This window comes from Uranotaenia lowii, chromosome 1, assembly GCF_029784155.1.
Source record: "Uranotaenia lowii strain MFRU-FL chromosome 1, ASM2978415v1, whole genome shotgun sequence".
NCBI classification, from domain to species: Eukaryota; Metazoa; Arthropoda; class Insecta; order Diptera; family Culicidae; genus Uranotaenia; species Uranotaenia lowii.
Genome location: NC_073691.1, coordinates 97100058 through 97118846, shown reverse-complemented (window position 1 = coordinate 97118846; position 18789 = coordinate 97100058). Strand labels below are relative to the sequence as shown.

The following is an 18789-nucleotide window of genomic DNA, read 5'->3' as shown; positions in this document are numbered from 1 at the left end:
AAATTTAATTTGATGTTTCAAATCAACGATTTCATCGATCTACACGCGTTTTCCCTTGACCAAATTTTGATCGTATCACCCTTTATGACATTTCCCTGTAATTTAAAGTTCCCGGGAATCGGGAAATCTGACGATCCTTTTCTCGGCAATTCTCGAGATCCCCAGAAAAATTAAAAAAGAAAATTTCAACACTCTAATGCATACGAAACTATGTATATGGTATTTTTAAGGCATTAGTATTGTGAAACATTTCAAACTTTTTTAATGCCTTAAAAAAAATCAATTAGCAATTAAAAATCCAAGACCCGAAAACTAAGTACTTTAACCGACAAAATAGACTGTGTTACGATCGACTAGCTCAGGCGACTCGGACACTTAGGGAAGGCGCTGCTAAGGGATGGCTCAACAAAAGGTCACTAGGAAGAGGGACCGCGCCCAAGAAAATTCCCTCCCATAACCCTTTCGAGGTATATAAAGCATGGATCACTACAAATCTGGACGCACTATTTATTTTACCATAGTGCTCCTAGTTGTCGGATCTGAAATGTGTTGGCAGCACTTTGTAGAGGAATGTTTCTTCTACCAGTGCTGAAAATTTCATTACGATTCGTTTTGTTTCAAAAAAGTTACACGTGATGGAAGCCGCGAGATGAAAATAAATTTTGAACACCCACGTCAAAAACCCGACGTGGTCGGGTTAAAAAAATCGCGAAATCGTTAAAAATTGTCAAATCAACCGTGTGTAGCGTTCTCAAACGTTTCCGTGAGATGCGTACTATAGATCGGCAGGTTCATACCAAGCGTTATAGTGGACCTAAGAATCAGAAACTGCATTTGAAGGTGTTGAGAACGATCAAGGAAAGCACAGGGTAGTCGGACTATGACATTGCCAAGAAATTCAACGCCGACCGGTGCACCGTCAGCAGAATTCGTCTACGCGAAGGAATACGATCCTTTCGGATCAGTAAGCAACCAAACCGGACATTGAAGCAGAATTTAGTAGCCAAAGGACGTGCCCGCAAGTTATACAAGAAGATTCCAACGAAGTTCGACGGATGCATTCTCATGGATGACGAAACGTACGTGAATATGGATTTTGGGCAGCTTTCTGCCCAAAAATTATGTAAAGCCACTGCAGTGGTGCACTGCACTGGTCATGGTGATGTCCCCGGCAACTTCAAATTCGTTTTTGCTGATAAGTGTGCAAGAAAGTGTTTGATCTGGCAAGGTATTTGCAGCTGCGGACGAAAAATTCCGGTTTTTGTGAAAAACAAGACCATGGACTCCGAAATTTACAAGGAGGAATGCCTGAAAAACTTTTTTTTTCGTACATTAGATCTCACAAAGGACTAGTTAAGTTTTCGCTAGATTTGGCAAGCTGCCACTACAGCTAGGAGGTTCTACAGTGGTATTGGGCCAACGGGTGGATTTTGTCGAAAAGGACATCAACCCACCCAACTGCCCTCAATTCCGCTCTATCGAAAAATTTTGGGCAATTGTCAAGCAGAAGATGAAGAAGAATGGTAGGACGACTCGGGAAGCAACAGAGATGAAGAGATTGTGGAACAAAATGGCCGCTGAGGTCAGCGAATAGGGTGTTCAAACTATAATGAGTGATACTCAACCAAAAGTTCGAAAATTCATCAAAACAACAACGGAATAATTTTTTTTATTATTTTTCCTTAAAAGTGCAATAAAACCCTACATTTCAAGTACAAAACATTTTTATTTCGTTTACATAGCTCCGAGATAGACCCGTTTTAATGCGTCCAGATTTGTAGTGATCCATGCTTTAGGCTCGGAAGAAGTCAATTTGCATCGGAATTTAAATTTTACATTATTTTATGTCGGTTTTCTTTAAACAAACAAAAAACATTGTCACAGGATCTTCTGAGTCTCATCTGCCTGCACAGACCTTTACAAGATACTTTAGACAGATTGTCTTCCTGGGCTTTGGGGCTTGGGATTCTCTAAGAAACATATACCTGCTCAACCTAAGCTTCAACTCCTAGGCAGAACGGTCACTCAATCGTGGTGTTTAAGGTATCTTGTGGTTTGGTTTGATTCCAAGGATACCTGGAAAAAAAATGCCAACAAAGAATCAATTTTCTCCGATCAATCACTGGCACCTGGTGGGGAGCCCATCCAGAAGATCTTTTAAAATTGTATCGAACAACCATTCTCTCAGTGATGGAATATGGTAGCTTCTGTTTCCAGTCAGCTGTCAAATCTCACCTCATCAAACTCGAGCGTATCCAATACCGCTGTCTCCGAATCGCTCTGGGCTGCATGCCCTCAACACATAACATGAGTCTTGAAGTTTTGGCAGGAATACTCCCTCTTAAAGATCGATTCAATTTACTATCTCTCCGGTTTCTCATCAGGGGTGAGGTCATGAACAAATCGGTGATTGTGAATTTCGAAAGGTTACTTGAGCAAAATCTTCAAACTAGATTTATGTCTATATACCAAGTCCTTATGTCAATGCAGGTAAACCCTTCTCCGTATTCTCCAACTCGTGTTTGTAGCCCAGACTACGATGATTCTTCTGTCCAGTTTGAATTGTCTATGCAGCAGGAAATTCGTGGAATCCCGGTCTCGCATCGTCCTCTTCTAATTCCAGGAATTTTCGAAGCTAAATATAGACACGGCGATGTTGATAAAATGTATTTCGATCAAACGAATGGCAATGATTTTCTACAAGTTTCCCAATAAAAACGAATATTTTAAATTTCTATTCCATCAATAAAAAGAATCTGTGGAAGATAACGATCACGCTGTATGGAAATATCTTCGAAAATCCTAATTATCTAAAGATTTCTGCTTCTGTGAATTATTTGTGCAGAACAGTAAAACAAACGAGCTTTTATTTCTTGTACGAATATTTATTAAGAAAAAACCATGTTTAAGACTCTATTCGTGCGTCCTATCTAAACCGTTTAGGTGAATATCACATTTAACTTGACAATATTTGGGGATGGAGAACTCACTAAAAACTCATTTAAAGATGAGGATACATTATTTCTGTTTAGAATTTTATTACCAACTCAGGTGTTTAAACCAAATTGTTATTTTTGAACTTTCAAATAAGTAATCAAAAGTATTTCTCTTCGGCAGCAATAAACGCGTGTTTTCATGAAAAAAAAAATGAATCAATAAAAGCTTGTAACTAAATAATGATAAATCAACTAAATAATAAAATTAACAAGTTAATATAAAAAAGAACGGAAATTTTGAATTCAATTAAGAAAGAGAAGGAAACAATTAGTTAACAGTCAAATGAAATAGAAATATAGAAGCTAGAAGCTAAAAGGGTGAACGTTTTTTTTTAAAGACCAATCAATTCTACGCACTCCTTAGAAAAAGATGGATTGGACAAAAAAGACAGATATTTTTTTTAAAGAGATGAATTAGAAGAAAATTATTTGAATGCAATCCAAAAAACATTTAAAATAAAAAAAATGTACTTGAGAAAAGAAAAAAAATTACAAAACCAACAATCAGAACATTAATCAGAGAACGCGAAACAAAATTCTATTTAAATAAGAAAGAATTACAGGATAACAGAAAACGTGGATAATGAAAAAGAATGTTCATTTCAGTTTTTCCTTTACTTGAAGGAAACAAAACAAGCTGCAATAAAATAGAGATAAAACAATGACGAGTTTTGTCAATGTTTTATATACAGAGATAAAAATTAAAAAAAAAAAGGAAAGTTTGAAAAGTTTAAAAACTTCTAAAGACAGTAGCTCATTACTATTGGTTGGACTGTAGTGTAATGATTGATATTGATCAATGAGACAAACTGAACTGGCAAACAAATTTAGTTTTCGTTAAAATTTGTCGTTTCAACTCATATCGTCCATCGCTTTATGTCTATAACTAGTTCCACTTAATGCAATACAGCTAATAAGTTTTAAGCTGACTTCATGGTGTTGATCTCGAGATTTTATGCTCAGTAAACAGAACAATAGAGAGATAAAGAAATACAAAGAGAGAGATATATAGAGAAATACAAGAAAATTAATTAAATTAATTAATAAAAAAAGAGCGGAATACAAAAGAGAGAGAGAGGACTTAGATAAAAACAAAAAGGACAAAAATAGGTGAGATAGCGAAAAATTTCTGGAAAGAGACAGAAAATGACAGTAATTAAAATTGAGAAAGAATTGAAAAAATAAAAAGGAAAACTAATAAGAGAGAAATCGGGACAGAAAAAATGGGAATAACACAAGGACAGAGAAAGGAAGAAGAAAGTTAGGAAAAAGACGAAATTAGAAAAAAAATATGAGAAAAACATAAAGAAACAAGAGACTGAATAAGAGAAAGGAGCAAAAAAAAGAAAACTCAATACAATAAGAGATAGAAAGAAGCCAAAGATATTAGAGAAAAATATGTAAAAACAATGTAGAAGAAGGTAGAACAAGAAGAAATAGATAGATAGAGAAAATGAGAGTAGTTAAGGGAAATGGATAGGAACAACAAAGAATAATATAGGGCAGAAATAGATAGCTTGAGATAGCAAAAGGAATAGGATAGAGGGACGAACGTAAAGGTAAATCAAGTCAGGAAGGCTTAGATATGGAAACATGTATCGCTGTCAATATTGGTAGGTATTAAGAAAAAAAAATCCGTCATAAATCGCATTTAAAAAGATGTTGCTCTTCAGATATTCTTATAAAAAGTTGAGAATCGAAGAATTGACCAAAGAGAGGAGATGGAATGTGGGAAAAATAATAACAAACATTTAGGAATGACAGAAAAAATTAGATAGTAAAAGAGCTATATAGAAGAACAAAATAAAAGCAGAAGGAATCCAGAAAATGAGAAACAAAGGAAGCAAAAATAGAAACAAATAAAAAGAAGGAAATCACAGAAAGAGAAGTAATAAGTTGAATACATAGGAACAAAAAGAGCAAGTCACGAGAATTTTGATAATGCCGAAAAAGAAAAAGAGAAAGAGAGGAAGAGAGGAAGAAAGAAAGAGAGAAACAGAGAAAGACAAAAAGAGAGAAACAGAGAAACAGAGAAATAAAAGGAGAGAAGAAGAGAAAGGGTGAAAGAAAGAGAGAGAAGAAGAGAGAAAGAGAGAGAAGAAGAGAGAAAGAGAGAGAAAAAGAGAGAAAGAGAGAAACAGAGAAAGAGAGAAAAAGAGAAAGAGAGAAAAAGAGAAAGTGAGAAAAAGAGAAAGAGATAAAAAGAGAAAGAGAGGAGGAGAACAAGAGAGAAAGATAGAAAGAGAGAAAGAAGGAAAGAGAGAAAGAGAGAAAGATTGAATGAAAGAGAGAGAGAGAAAGAGAGAAAAAGATAAAGAGAGAAAGAGAGAAAGAGAGAAAGAGAGAAAAAGAGGAAGAGAGAAAGAGAGAAAAAGAGAAAGAGAGAAAGAGAGAAAGAGAGAAAAAAAAGAGATAAAGAGAGATAGAGAGAAAGACAGAAAGGCAGAAAGACAGAAAGAGAGAAAGAGAGAAAGAGAGAAAGGAGAAAGGAGAAAGAGAGAAAGAGAGAAAGAGAGAAAGAGAGAAAGAAAGAAAGAGAGAAAGAGAAAAAGAGAGAAAGAGAGAAAGAGAGAAACAGAGAAACAGAGAAAGAGAGAAACAGAGAAAGAGAGAAACAGAGAAAGAGAGAAAGAGAGAAAGGGAGAAAAAGAGAAAGAGAGAAAGATAGAGGGAAAGGGAGAAAGAAATAAAGAAAGAGAGAAAGAGAGAAAGAGAGAAAGAGAGAAAGAGAAAATGAGAAAATAAGATAAAGAAAGAAAAAGAGAAAGAGAGAAATAGAGAAAGAGAGAAATATAGAAAGAGAGAAAGAGAGGAAGAGAGAAAGATATAAAGAGAGAAAGAGAACGAGAAAGAGAGAAACAGAGAAACAGAGAAAGAGAAAGAGAAAACGAGAAAGAGAGAAAGAGAGAAAGAGAGAAAGAGAGAAAGAGAGAAAGAGAGAAAGAGAGAAAGAGAGAAAGAGAGAAAGAGAGAAAGAGAGAAAGAGAGAAAGAGAGAAAGAGAGAAAGAGAAAGAGATAAAGAGAAAAAGAGAATGAAAGAACGAGATAAATAGAAGAAGAAAAAGACACGTACAAAAAAAATCAATTCAATTCACAGTAATATTTTAACGAAATAAAAATTTATGATGAAACGAGTATAAATTGAATGAAAAACAAAATGCGAGAAAAAGGAATAGATAGAATTTGTAAAAGATGGAAATACGATGAACGAAAAAGAGAGAGAGAGAGAGAGATCAAAGTTTGATACACAGATGGATAAAATATTGAAATGTGATAATAGTTTTGAAACAATCATTGAAAAGAAATGGAAACAGATCAGAAAGTACGAGAGAATAGATGAAAAAGATGAATAGTCTATGCAAGACGTATTAAAAAAAGACTAGAAAATTTGAGGATGTAAAAATATAACGTTTCTATTAGAAATCCAATAAAATTGAATAGAAGAAAACGATAGAAATAAACAAACGAAGAAGAAGAAGATCAATTGTATAGGTAGATTGGTTGAGAATAATATTAATAAAATGAAGATCAGCTTATTTGGTAGATTGTGTATCAATTTAAACTAAAGTAAGGAAAAAATTGTATCGAGATGGAACTACTGAAATAGAGATAAAGGAGAGCAAGAGAGACCTAACTTTATTAAGGAAATGTATAGTTCAAATTCCAAATCCTAAAGAAAGGACATTGTAAGCGATAGAAAAAAGATTGAAAGGCATAACATGAAAAACAGTAAAATAAGACAGCGATAAAAACGGGTGAAGGCAGAAAGTGAGAAGAAGGGAGAGGTTAAAAAGAATGGAGTGAAAATACGAGCGGGAGAGGATATATACATAGATTGTCTTCGGAAGTTGGAATTTCACTCACTCATTTTCAAATCTGTAGCATTAGAAAGTTGAAGCGATTCAAAATTTAACTGTGTCATCAATGTAGAAGTTTATGAAAAAATCAAATTGTGTTAAAATCGATGGTTAAAATCGTTAATTTAAAATCTGTGTTTGGGTATCGTTTTGATTTTAAAATCTAGAATGATTTATAAAAGCCAGCAGCGACTGGAGACCTTAAGGTACGCTTTTTTGCTACCCTGCTATAAATTGAACAAAACATAACTAGAAATAAAATATAAAAATATATGGAGCTCAAATAAATCTTGTGGTTGATCTTGTTAAAGGATTTAAGATTCCGTAAAAAAGGAGAAAATGACGTTAATCGTATGGTATTGGTAGGATCGAAGAATAACTAAATAACCCATTGACTGAAGATTAAAAAAAAGGACAGTAAAGAGAGGAAGAAATGTATAAAAAGTTAATGCCATCAAATATAGATAAAAAAAATAGTCTTGGTAATATTCTATGGTGATTGCAGTTTTGAAATTCATGCCCCTATTCAATTTACTATATTTGATGGCGATCAAGAAAGATAAAGGGACTGTTCGAAGCAATAGTTATGACATGCACCGGGATGGTTCGATGAAAAAAGGTCACTGAGATAGATGATTTTTGATTAGTCAATAGAGAGAAAGAAAAGAGTTGATTGAGATTTTTTTAGAAGAATATGTTGTTGTTAATAGGATTTTGGGCTACAAATTAATGTTATTTTCGAGAAAACGCGCTTACTAACGCCAACGATCACAAACAATTCATTTGAATGAATTTTCACTTCCACTTCGTCTGAAAATGTTTCAAAGGCAAGGTTCATCAAGTCTCTTAGTATTGGAAATCTCCACTTATCCTATTATTTAAGCACATTCGGTGTACTCTTCTGTAGCGCTCATCTTCAGCTCAGTCTCGGTTGACGACCGTTGAGGAGGGAATTCACCTTCACTTAGCGGGTCTTCTTAACGTCTTCGTCCTTGTACCAGTCCTTGCTGAAATGGATTAGCAAAAAGCGTTAGTAGGAAGGTGAAAAAATAGCTAAAAAAATTTAAAATTTATACACAATAGAGTGTTTTGACATTTTTGTAACTGCATAAAATCATAGGAGCAAACGCCTGAAAATCTTGACTGGAAACCAGAAGTAAAAATAAAGTAGAAATCTAGTATGCCGTCGCTGCAGTTGATTTGTGCAAGTGAGGTTTGTTTCTAAACTCAACAGAAATGTGGACATTAGTTGAAAAAAAGGTAAACTAACCATTCGGGTACATTATCGGGATTGTCACACCGTTGAATGTCTTCGTTGTAGACCAAGCCAGCATCACACTGTCCCTGGCGAGGATCAACACCGTTCAGGCAGTAGTAGAACCGCGAGCAATCGGTCGGATGAGGATAGTTCGGGTGAGTGATGACCTGGCCATTTTTGTCGTACCTCGTTTCCTTGGGGCATTGGAAGCCGTCGTTGAGTTTCTCTGTGGGAATTAACATCAGGCATATTATTTCCCTTAATTGAACCTCAGTTCCATAAACTTACTGTTTCCATTGCTTCCACAGCCAGTCCGGGCAGCTACATCGGGCCACACACAGGTTCCGGATTTCTCGTCGAAGTGCAGCGAACCGGTGCAGGTCATTTCCAGCTCATCGCCATTGATGCAACTGTAGAAAATGTTACAGATCGCCGGATCGGGGTGACTGAAGAATCCATTCTTGCGAGGACAATATTCGGTAGTGCCTTGGGCTTCCTCTGAAAGCGTTTTGAAAAGCATAGCAAGGTTAGTTAGGTTAGAGAATTAAAAAAAAAAGTAGTAGTTTTTGAGAACACATTAAAATTAAAAATTTTCAAACACAAATTTCGATTTTTTTTAATCAAATTTTGATACTGAATGGTTTCTCAAAATTGATTATCACGGTGCTGTCGATTCCGGAAAATTTATTAACTATCTTGAATGATAACTTTAAATTTGAGCGAAAAATCCTACGAGATACTTTCTGAACAACCATTGATACATAGGGTACAAAAGAAATCTAGAACCAAGATCCGCACTTTGAAATCAGATTTGAAATTTAGGAGCAGGGCTAGAAACGGTCAGTAGCCAAAAATGTAAGCTATAATAGTGACTTCTTTTTTTTGTCTCTATTTTAACCCAAAAGTCACTATTATGGCTTACGTTTTTGGCTACTGAACGTTTCTAGCACAGAAGACGAATTTTTATCCAAAATTTGTAATACATAAACATTGAAAGGCGAAATTTTGTACACTGTAGACTATCGTAAATAATAATGAAATATTAAATTTGGCAATAAAATAGTCTTCAGGTTTATAAAGAAGATAAAAAACGAAAATGTTCTATCAAGAAATTGTTAAAAAAATGAGAGATTGCGGATACTTGATCACTTTTTTCCTATTTTCATCGTATCCATTTTGAAAAAATTTGATACTCGCCGTCTTTTATAGATTCTGAAAACATGTAATTCGAAATTTGTTTGCTCTAAAAATTAGAACGATACTTTATCCCGTTAATTAATAAAAAGTAGAGCAAAATAAGTGATTTTTTTTTCTAGTTAAAGAGACTTGATTCTGTCTCCTTCATTCATGGACGCTTCAATTTTGTCAACAATCAAGCAAATCGAAAGATAAAGACCCGGTAGGCTGTGCTCGAATGTAACGGGAGTGTTTGTTTTGCGCAAGAAAATTGTATTTTTCTCGTATCAAATTGGACCTTTAAATTTGTTTCAAGAACGGGCCCCGAACAATTTTCACTAGGAGTGCCCCGAAGAAATACACCAAATCTACTTTCCGAAGAATCCTGAATGCAGCTCGTAGCACTATCTAAGGATTTAAAAGGAATATTGCCTTAGAGCAAGTTCACTGGTGTTGGGAAAAAGTGGTAGAAATTTTGACATTTTTCAAGATCTTTGGGTTGGGGCTTGTGATATAGCACAGTTGGCAAGTCAGTTGCTCTCTGAGCCGATGTCCGTGAGTTCGAGCCCAAGAGTAAACATCGATCACAGTTGTACCGGATAAGTTTTTCAATGACTTGTCCGTCAACTTCATCGTTGATATAAGTCGCGAATGACATGAAGATGTTAAAACGACTATACTGCCCCTACTTTCATAACAGTCCCATATGCAAAAACAAGCAAGCGAGAAAATCAGCTTTTCCTGTTTTAGAATATATTTTGAAATTGTGACCACAACTTTCAGCATAAACGAAAAACATTTGATGGAATGTGTTCTAGGTTGTCATAATAAATCGTAAGACCTGAAATTTTCGAAATTGGGTCGTTGGTAAGGTCGGGACCACATTTTTTTTCGTTATGGGACTGTTATGCGAGCATATTTCAAACCTTTTTTAAATCTACTCGCATAACAGTCCCATACAGAATATGTTTTTCTCACCAAGCTTCTTTCTAAGACATAAAATTGATCATTTCTGAACCTTTAAAAACAATTTTCATTAAAAGAAACATACTTTTGGAAAAATATCGTGAATTCCGCACTGTAAGTTGAATCTTTTTACGATTTTTTATTGCATCTGATAGTTTTTCGCTTAGGAAGATTTTCCTTCCTTCTTACTGACCTGGCTTCGAAAACTAGGGTGCATAATTCGACATCAAGTGAGTTAAATCTTTTTTAAATGATACAAAGCAATAAATCAAAGACTATTTCGCTGAAAGAAGCATTGAAAAGTAACCAAATCCGTGGTATTTCACATATGGGACTGTTATGCGGGTATATTCCATATGGGACAGCCACAAGTTGATATTTTTTTCAAAATTTCTAGAACAAAATCTCTTTTTTTATTGTTTTATATTGAAGCCCTATGTTCAAAATGACGAACTGTCAGGTTAGATGAAAAATGACGAAAATTCATATGGGACTGTTATGCAAGTAGGGGCAGTATAATCGAAACAAAAAAAAAAAAAAGATCTTTGGGCGTTGTATTTTTTTACAGCACTTTTTCTATTTCAGCCGTATGTGATAGAAATATTGCTATTTTTGCATCACAGCATCCGAAACTACAACACGTGTTGTTAAAAAATTTGAAGGCTACAAATGAAGGATCTTGAAAATGTTTTTGCATGGCAAAATTTTCAAAATGTGCAAAAAGTGACAAAATTTCTACCACTTTTTCCCAACTCCAATGAACTTGCTCTTAGTCCTCAATCTTATTTGAGAAATTGGTGAGTCCGTTTCTTTTTATTCTACCGCGGGTGAATTTTACCGGTTTTTTTTTTAATTTTTATTAAATCATTAGAACCAGGATCGAAATTTTACTTTTTGGTTAAAAGCAGTAGCTGGACCTTGCTTAAACCTTATTCAGCATTAGGTTCTAAACATATAACTTGTTTTCAATCGGTCATCATTGAACTCATTTACATTTATCTGTTTTCAAATGTTGAAAGCAATTACATATATTTGATCCATGATTTTCTCAGTTGATTTTTCTTTAATAAATTTCAACCCTTCGTTTCATCAAGTAACAGTTTGGATGATGTTCAGTTGTATGAAAAAGTGAAAAACATTTTTCAAAAAGAGCAAAAATTTAAAGCAGAAAATCTAGACTCAACTATTAATATAAGAGTTTTACTTATAATTCACAGGAAATTGTGAAAAAAATATTAGTCTTAGATGATCGCACTAGTCGAAAGTGCCTCCTGATCATATCCTTTTACCCATACTTCCAACATTTTTTTTTTCGCTAGGATGCAGAGGTGACCTCGGTCCTAATGCACAAAATTAATCTTTCATTCCATTCTCTCTTTTCCATATTATCTATTGACTACTAGGAAGTGGTCGACGCCGGTTTTGATTATCAAAAAGAAAGCATACATATTGGGCATTCTGAATGTATTTACTGTCAATCACAGGCAACATTCTTTTGACCTTTGATAAAAATTGATGGCTTCGGTCAATCCCGAAGTAATTCTACTGAGCTACGCCGGCGATCATGGAATTCGAAATGTTTTAACCTTCAATAAAATTGAATAAATCAAATAAAAATTGAATGAATCAAATTATAAGAACATCGGATTATCAATTATTCAAAAAATTGTATGAATCATTTAGGGTTCAATGATTTAAGTTGGATGTGTGTAATCAATCAAGCTAAGCAAGCAAATCTAAAGATAAGAGGTAGACTGACGATCTTTTAATCATATTTTTTAAGTTCTCACTCTTTGATATAAAGAATTCTTAAAGTCTCTCTACAATCTCACAGTCATATAGCATACTTTCAAGCGAAAATTTATATTTTTTAAAGATGGCCAGTACGTTTTTTGGAGGATAAGCAAACTGATATTAAACAAGTTCATTTACTATCAAAATATTTCAAACTTTTTAAGTTTGAGAGCCACATTTCTTGACTCTCACTAGTGGTCAAGAGGTTAGCCTCCTAAAATCTCATGATAGATAGCGTGGGATCGATTCTCGGCTGTTTGATGAACTTTTTGTCAAATTTTCGATCACTTCCGTAATCAATTTAGCGATTGCAGGCTACTGCTGCTGAGCAAATGGCTACCTTTTTTAGAGCCAACATAAGCATGATATGTTCTATGGAATAGAACAATTTTAAACAATTTTTTTTTTGTTTTTATATGACCTACAGAAAAAAAACCCATTTTTTTTAAACTAAATTCATCAAAGTCGTAAAAGCCAGAATATGAGAAAGGGTGGTAAGAACATTTCAATGGAACATACAAATCCACGGACATCTTCGTAACTCGTCGAGCTGAGTCGATTAGTATAGATAAAGTGGGGTCTTGGACCCTTAATTAATGATAGCCCCTATGCTCTATGCCTTTCTGTAAGAAAGCCAAAATCCTAAACGTCATGCTCATGGTTAATATTTTACAAAATGAGTTCTGATAACACTAACATGTGGTATGTTTTCAATAAAATATACCGGCTTCATGAAGTAACTTTTTTTTGCCGTGAATCAAATAATTTTTATAGAATTTTGAACAGTAGTTTGCAAATCAAAATCATGTTTTCGTGTTGATAAACTTCTCCCAAAAGTAAATTAGAAACTCATGACTTCAAACACAACAAACACGAAAAATAATTAATTTTATTATATTTTTTTTTCTTATCGCTTTTAGCAGAAATTTATTGATTGGTTGATGATACCCAAACAGTTGTTAGGTACGTCATATGTTTATGTGATAGCCTATCAATATTTGATATTTGAACAAAAAATATCATATAAGTTAAACATTATTGAGTTCAAAGTTGAGTTAGTAGTTTATTTTGCATTTGCCAAGTCTTTGTTCTTGTTTACAAAACGTTTTTGATAATTGTTGAAAAAAATTAAAAATGATTGCTTTCAGATATTGATGTGATATCTGTTAAGAAAGTTTTAACAAAATCTTGATAAATATTTCAATTTCTTTCACATTCACCCTTTTCTCACAGCTTACATTAATAACGTCAAGTTAGTGCCAAAAACCAATCAAAAAACTACTTACGAAGCTCCAGACGATCGCCGCAGTCCACGTTGAAGGGTTGATCACATTTGTTGACGAGCTTGATGGTCGGATCGAAGACCAACCCATCGGGGCAGATCTTTTCCGTGGCTACCCCTTCGTCACATTCGTAGTATTTATCACACTGGATGGGATCCTCGAACTGGCCCCTGTTCTTCGGACACTTGAACTGGGCATCTGGTTGAGCGTGGTGGTTGAGTGCGAAAAATGGGGCAAGGTGAGCAACATTTCGTCGATGAAGGTTGGAAACCGAAAAAACGAGAAAAAAAAACACAAAGCCAAATATGAGCTGAGAGAGTGAGACTTAAAGTGTAGGTATGATAGCAATGGGTTTGAATTATGGAAAATTATGCCAAAATGTAGGCTGGTTGCATAATTTTCTCGTGTATTTCTTGAATGAAACGAACAGACAGCGAAGGCGAACCATATTGGGCATCGATTATGGAAATCTTGGTCGTCATTTGCATATCGCTAAATGATCGATTCCATGCTGCACTTTTCTGGGTGCGCTTTTGTCACGATTTGCTAGGTTTGTTTGAATTTGAACAAAAGAAGAAAACAAGTTTTTCAACTGTTACAAGGTTTTTGAGTTTCTGAGCGCGCCGCGATGTTAACCTTCAGCTTAGGCATATTTCTTAGGCAAAAGACTTACTCTGACATTCAACAAGCCACGAACCTGCTGCAGTGCGGTAAATGTTCTGCAATACACTGTTCAAAGCACAGATCAACCTTTTGGGTACACTAGATTTGTTCCACACCTATTATGTTAGTCCAAACTCACCGACTAACTGCTGCCGACTAAGTGAGGCGTGTTTGACCAAATGGTACCTTATTTTATAGCTTTTGAAGGCTGGTGGAAACAAAATACTGCTCTTAGGCGTACCAACCTAAACTAGTAACACAGCCCGCGGCTCAAATGGTAAACCGAAAGAAGGCCTTCGCTAAGAAAGATATGAGTTAGTATTCCTACAATTGGTGGTACAGTTTGTACACTGGTTTGTGCATACATTTTCAAATGACATATTCTTGTCATTTAGCCGGAAGATGATTTTCCGTTTTTCCATAGCATGCCTTGCTAAACAAATCTACAATGTTTCTTTTCGTTTTTTTTAACCGATTCGATTGACAGTCCATGCAATAATAAACACGATCGTTTTCACTTTCATTTTGCACTGTCATACGTTTATGAAATGGCCTTCTTTGAGACGGAATACAGAATAAACACGCAATCTCTATGAGCAGCCGAAGGAAATTTAAGCGGTAATTGAGTTGAATAAAAAAAGCACTGCAGAGCAACAATTATTTGAAAGTAAGAACAGCGGCGCTCCTTCACTCACGCAAACTGGTTCGTTCGCTCGCTCGTTATTAAGAAAAAGAAAGAAAAAAAAGTATTTCGGAATTGCACCGATCTTGGTAGATCACTTACTTGTAGCAGCAACCGCAAACGCCGCAACTAGAACAACAACCGACCTCAGTGCCATTCTGGAGCAAACTGGAGTCACACTTGGGCGCACCTGGTGATTTTGGTCCTCGGCACAATGAGGGACCACCTTTAAGAACCTGCTTAGAACCGGACCGTAGTTCTGGCTAGCGTGTTTGACGCTAGGTTTAGTGTTTACCCGTTATAAGTATAGATTTCCAGGCCAGATCGAACGCCCAGACAGCCCAAAAGTTGTCCGTATACTACCTCGTGACGGTGATGAGACTCTCACTTTTGTCGACTCCCTTCCTTGTTTGAGGTTTAGACAATCGGGGGTGGTACAGATACCTACGATGACGACCGGTGCTGGTGACGGGGAAAAAATACCGGGTTGGGCAACTGAATAAGAGGCCGCCCGATCGCTACACGGGGCCTGATCGAAGCCCCAAACAGAGCTAGCTCTTATTCCACGGCATCTACTGAAGGAAATCAAACTGGGTAGTAGAAAAACTGTACTCGCCTAATTTGTGGCCAGTTGGTTTAATGTGCACTGCAGAGATTAGCCAAAGTTACCAAAATTATCATTAACTTTAAACAGAAACAGTGTAAATAATGATTTTTAGGTTTTATCAAATATTTTATATAAATCTGACTTTATCTTTTTTACCTATATTTTTAAATTACCGCTACATAGGTGAATCAAGGTGTGTCCGAAGATAATTTTATTTTTCGAAAATTAGCAACGCCAAGTCCAAGTGTCTGAGTCCCAAAAGACAATAAAAGTGTTTTATTATTCTTCTTTTCTTTGTTCATGTTTTTAATCGTTTTCATATAAAAACATTAAAATGATCAAAACCATAACATAGTTGGGCCTACTATGGAGCAAAGAACGCAGAGATATCTGGAAAACAGGAACAGAAAGAAATGTGGACTACCAGTACTATAAGTTTCGAAAGGGCAGTCTTCAGCGGCTGGAAATGATTTATTTTGTACACAGAACTCACAAAAGCTTAGAAAAGTGGCATTTTTAAGAAGGTTATGTTATAAATAAAATGATTTTTAAATCTTAAGATTTATTATGATTCGTCAATTGTTTTGGATTCTTGAAAATGAAAAGAGAATCGGAAAGTATTAAAAGAACATAAAACCCTTCGAGGTCTCTTTAGAACTCGAAAGGTTTTTTTTTCAAAAATGTTATCCTTATAGTTCGAAGCTTTCAATCAGTTCAGTTGTGTCCAAATGGATACAATTATGTAAATTGCTGAACCAGAAAAAAATCTAGACAGTTCAGAGTAGAAACATCCTGACTCCAATCAATTTTAAATAGTTTCACAGTTTTAACTAAATCATTTTACCAAATTTGGGCGACGAAAGCACAGTGGCTATAATATTGATGAACAAAAACTTCCGTTTATTCTCAAAATCACTTTCCCCTACACTCAAAATAATTTTAAAAATTTTTCTACGAGATTTTTCACGTAAAATTAGATTTTGTTGCATCCTATCGATTCTACGTGAGTTTTGTGTAACCACAGAGTATCAAGGATGCCCTGGTAAAAGCTACTTTACTTTCACATAACTTACTCATGCATTTCACGTAAATTCCAAGTGGATGATAGTGGTAATAAATTCTTATTCGAAAAGGGACTTCTTGTCAGTCAGCTTAATTGTTTTTTTGCTGTCGTCGGAAGTCGACCAGTAGACCACACTTGTCATCCTGCGGGGCCCTAGCACAATCAATGCAAATCCGAGCGTCGGCAGCGTAGAGGTAAGTGTATATGGATTTCCCGGTCGATAATTAATTCATTCTAAGCTGAGATTTGTGTTTGTTTCCAGCTTCGGAGAAAGCTTCTGGAAGCTTCGCCGAGTAGAAAAGGAAGGACCGTGAAAAGGAGCCGTCGGCATCGAAGAGACGATTCCAGTCAAGAAGATTTCATATTATATTGGGTAATATGCGCATTAAACTGGCCCACAACAAAAAAAAATCCTTTTATTCCACGCGGCACCCCCTAAATTTGTGCATTTAGGTGAAAAAATGACTTTCTGAAAGTTTCAGGTCATTTGGAAGAAGCACGAGCTGGCGCAAAGGACTTGAAATTTGTTTGGAGATTTTCAGCAAAATGTATGAAAAATCGACATACTTTCACTCTTGGTGTTCTAAAATATGTTACCAGTATGCTAGAAAGCTCAGAATTTCAGGAATTGTAGTTCAAACAATGACAAACAAGTTTGTACAAGATTATGATGCGATACGAGTAACATATTTTAGAACATAAAGAGTGAAAGAATGTCGATATTTCATACATTTTGCTGAAAATCTCCATACAAATTTCAAGTCCTTTGCGCCAGCTCGTGCTTCTTCCAAATGACCTGAAACTTTCAGAAAGTCATTTTTTCACTTAAATGCACCAATCTAGGGGGTGCCGCGTTGAAAAAAATGTTGTAAAAATCATCCCATACAAATTTGGGCCAGTCTAATGCGCATATAACCGATTGACGATATGGCTTGAGATTCAGCAATCAGTATAGTTTGAGGAGAATACGCTTTTAAAACATAGCATGAAAAAATTTCATGGTTATATACAGTCAAAAAAAGTTAAAAATTCAAACAAGATTTGAGATTTTTGTCAGTTTTGTTAAAATATATTGAACTTTAATTATCGTGCGTACAGAATGTGTAAACAAAAATGTTAATGGTTTTTCTTTTTTATTCACCTTGAAATCCAAAATTCAACAAATTTAAGCCTTTGCAAAGTTGTAAATGATCAGATATTGGAATAAGAGACAGATTTTGAATGCCCATATCAGGCAGGTTAAATGCCTATATCAAGAAAAACCAGATAAGTCTTTTAATTTTTTTTACTTTTTATCATTGAAACATTAAATTTACGCCCTACTCACAATCTTAGAGTGAAAATAGAAGAGCTTAATACTGATCCGATAAAAGTATGATATGAACCAAATATTACTGACTATATTATTATTATTATTAACATTTATTCATCTGACATCCTTGTCTCCATGAAGCTTAAAACTAACACTCCCTTTCGCTATGCTCTTAAACTATTAAAATGCTTGATTTTTGATAAGATTCACTAGATTTGAAAGCGATTCTGAAGATCTTATTGGAGTCTTGAAGACGCCGGTAGAAACCTTAAAGTCGTTTAACTCGGAAAACCAGTTGAATATTTTGCACATAGCACGCAGCGGTTCGTTTTGACCATAAATGGTTCGTTGGTATTCGATCTGAAGAAACTCGTACCTCCTTAATACCCTGGGTCGGATATTCAGATATATGAGACGTAGAAGTTCTGGGGAATCGATGTCGCCATCGATGATTTTCTTAATAAAAATGGCGCGGGCGGTCAGTCTTCTTTCCAAGAGTGTTTCCATTCCAAGCAGGCGGCACCGGTGGTGGTAGTCAGTGAGCTCTTGTGGCTGGTTCCACGGGAGGAAACGGAGTGCGTATTTGACAAATCTAGATTGAACGGCTTCAATTCTTTTGGACCAATAGGCAGTATGTGGGCTCCAGACTATCGATGCAGTTTCTAGGATTGATCTCATTAAAGAAAAATACAGGGATCTGAGGCAGTAGCAATCCCGAGATTCTTTTGAGATCCGAGTCATGAATCCAAGGTTCCTATTCGCTTTCGAGATTATGTAACTGTAGTGATCACGAAAAGTGAGTGGTTCGTCGAGTATAACTCCCAAATCTTTGAGACTAGAGACCCTCACAATGGGTGTACCGCTGATGTTATAGTTCCATGTTATAGGGTTGACTCTTCTGCTAAACGAAATAACAGCACATTTCTCCACGCTTATGCAAAGATTGTTGTTCTGACACCAGTTATTGAAGAGGTCGATGAAGTTCTGAAATCGTAAACAGTCGTGTTCTTTCTCAATCGGGGCAAGAATTTTTAGGTCATCAGCGTATGCTAATCTGGAATCAGCAGGTAGAGCTATTAGCACGTCGTTGAAAAATATTGAGAATAGTAGAGGGCCAAGATTGCTGCCTTG

The 18789-nt window shown here is 35.4% G+C and overlaps 2 protein-coding genes across 2 annotated transcripts; one reads left to right on the top strand and one right to left on the bottom strand.

Annotated features, from left to right (window-relative positions):
• Nucleotides 1–2484: 2484 nt before the first annotated feature.
• Nucleotides 2485–5492, top strand: LOC129737656 (putative uncharacterized protein DDB_G0271982; the record flags this gene model as incomplete). The annotated part of the gene is made up of 3 exons (XM_055728815.1): nucleotides 2485–2490; nucleotides 5042–5188; nucleotides 5361–5492. Coding segments are annotated over exons 1-3 (285 nt in total), but the record flags the coding sequence as incomplete, so codon positions are not given.
• Nucleotides 5493–7527: 2035 nt separating this feature from the next.
• LOC129739405 (protein obstructor-E-like) lies at nucleotides 7528–15047 on the bottom strand. Its single transcript, XM_055730842.1, has 5 exons — nucleotides 14779–15047; nucleotides 13335–13529; nucleotides 8401–8610; nucleotides 8125–8338; nucleotides 7528–7861 (listed from the first exon to the last, which is right to left on the bottom strand). Exons 1-5 carry the CDS (start codon nucleotides 14831–14833, stop codon nucleotides 7819–7821), a joined length of 717 nt encoding a protein of 238 aa, XP_055586817.1. The 5' UTR covers nucleotides 14834–15047; the 3' UTR covers nucleotides 7528–7818.
• Nucleotides 15048–18789: the final 3742 nt, after the last annotated feature.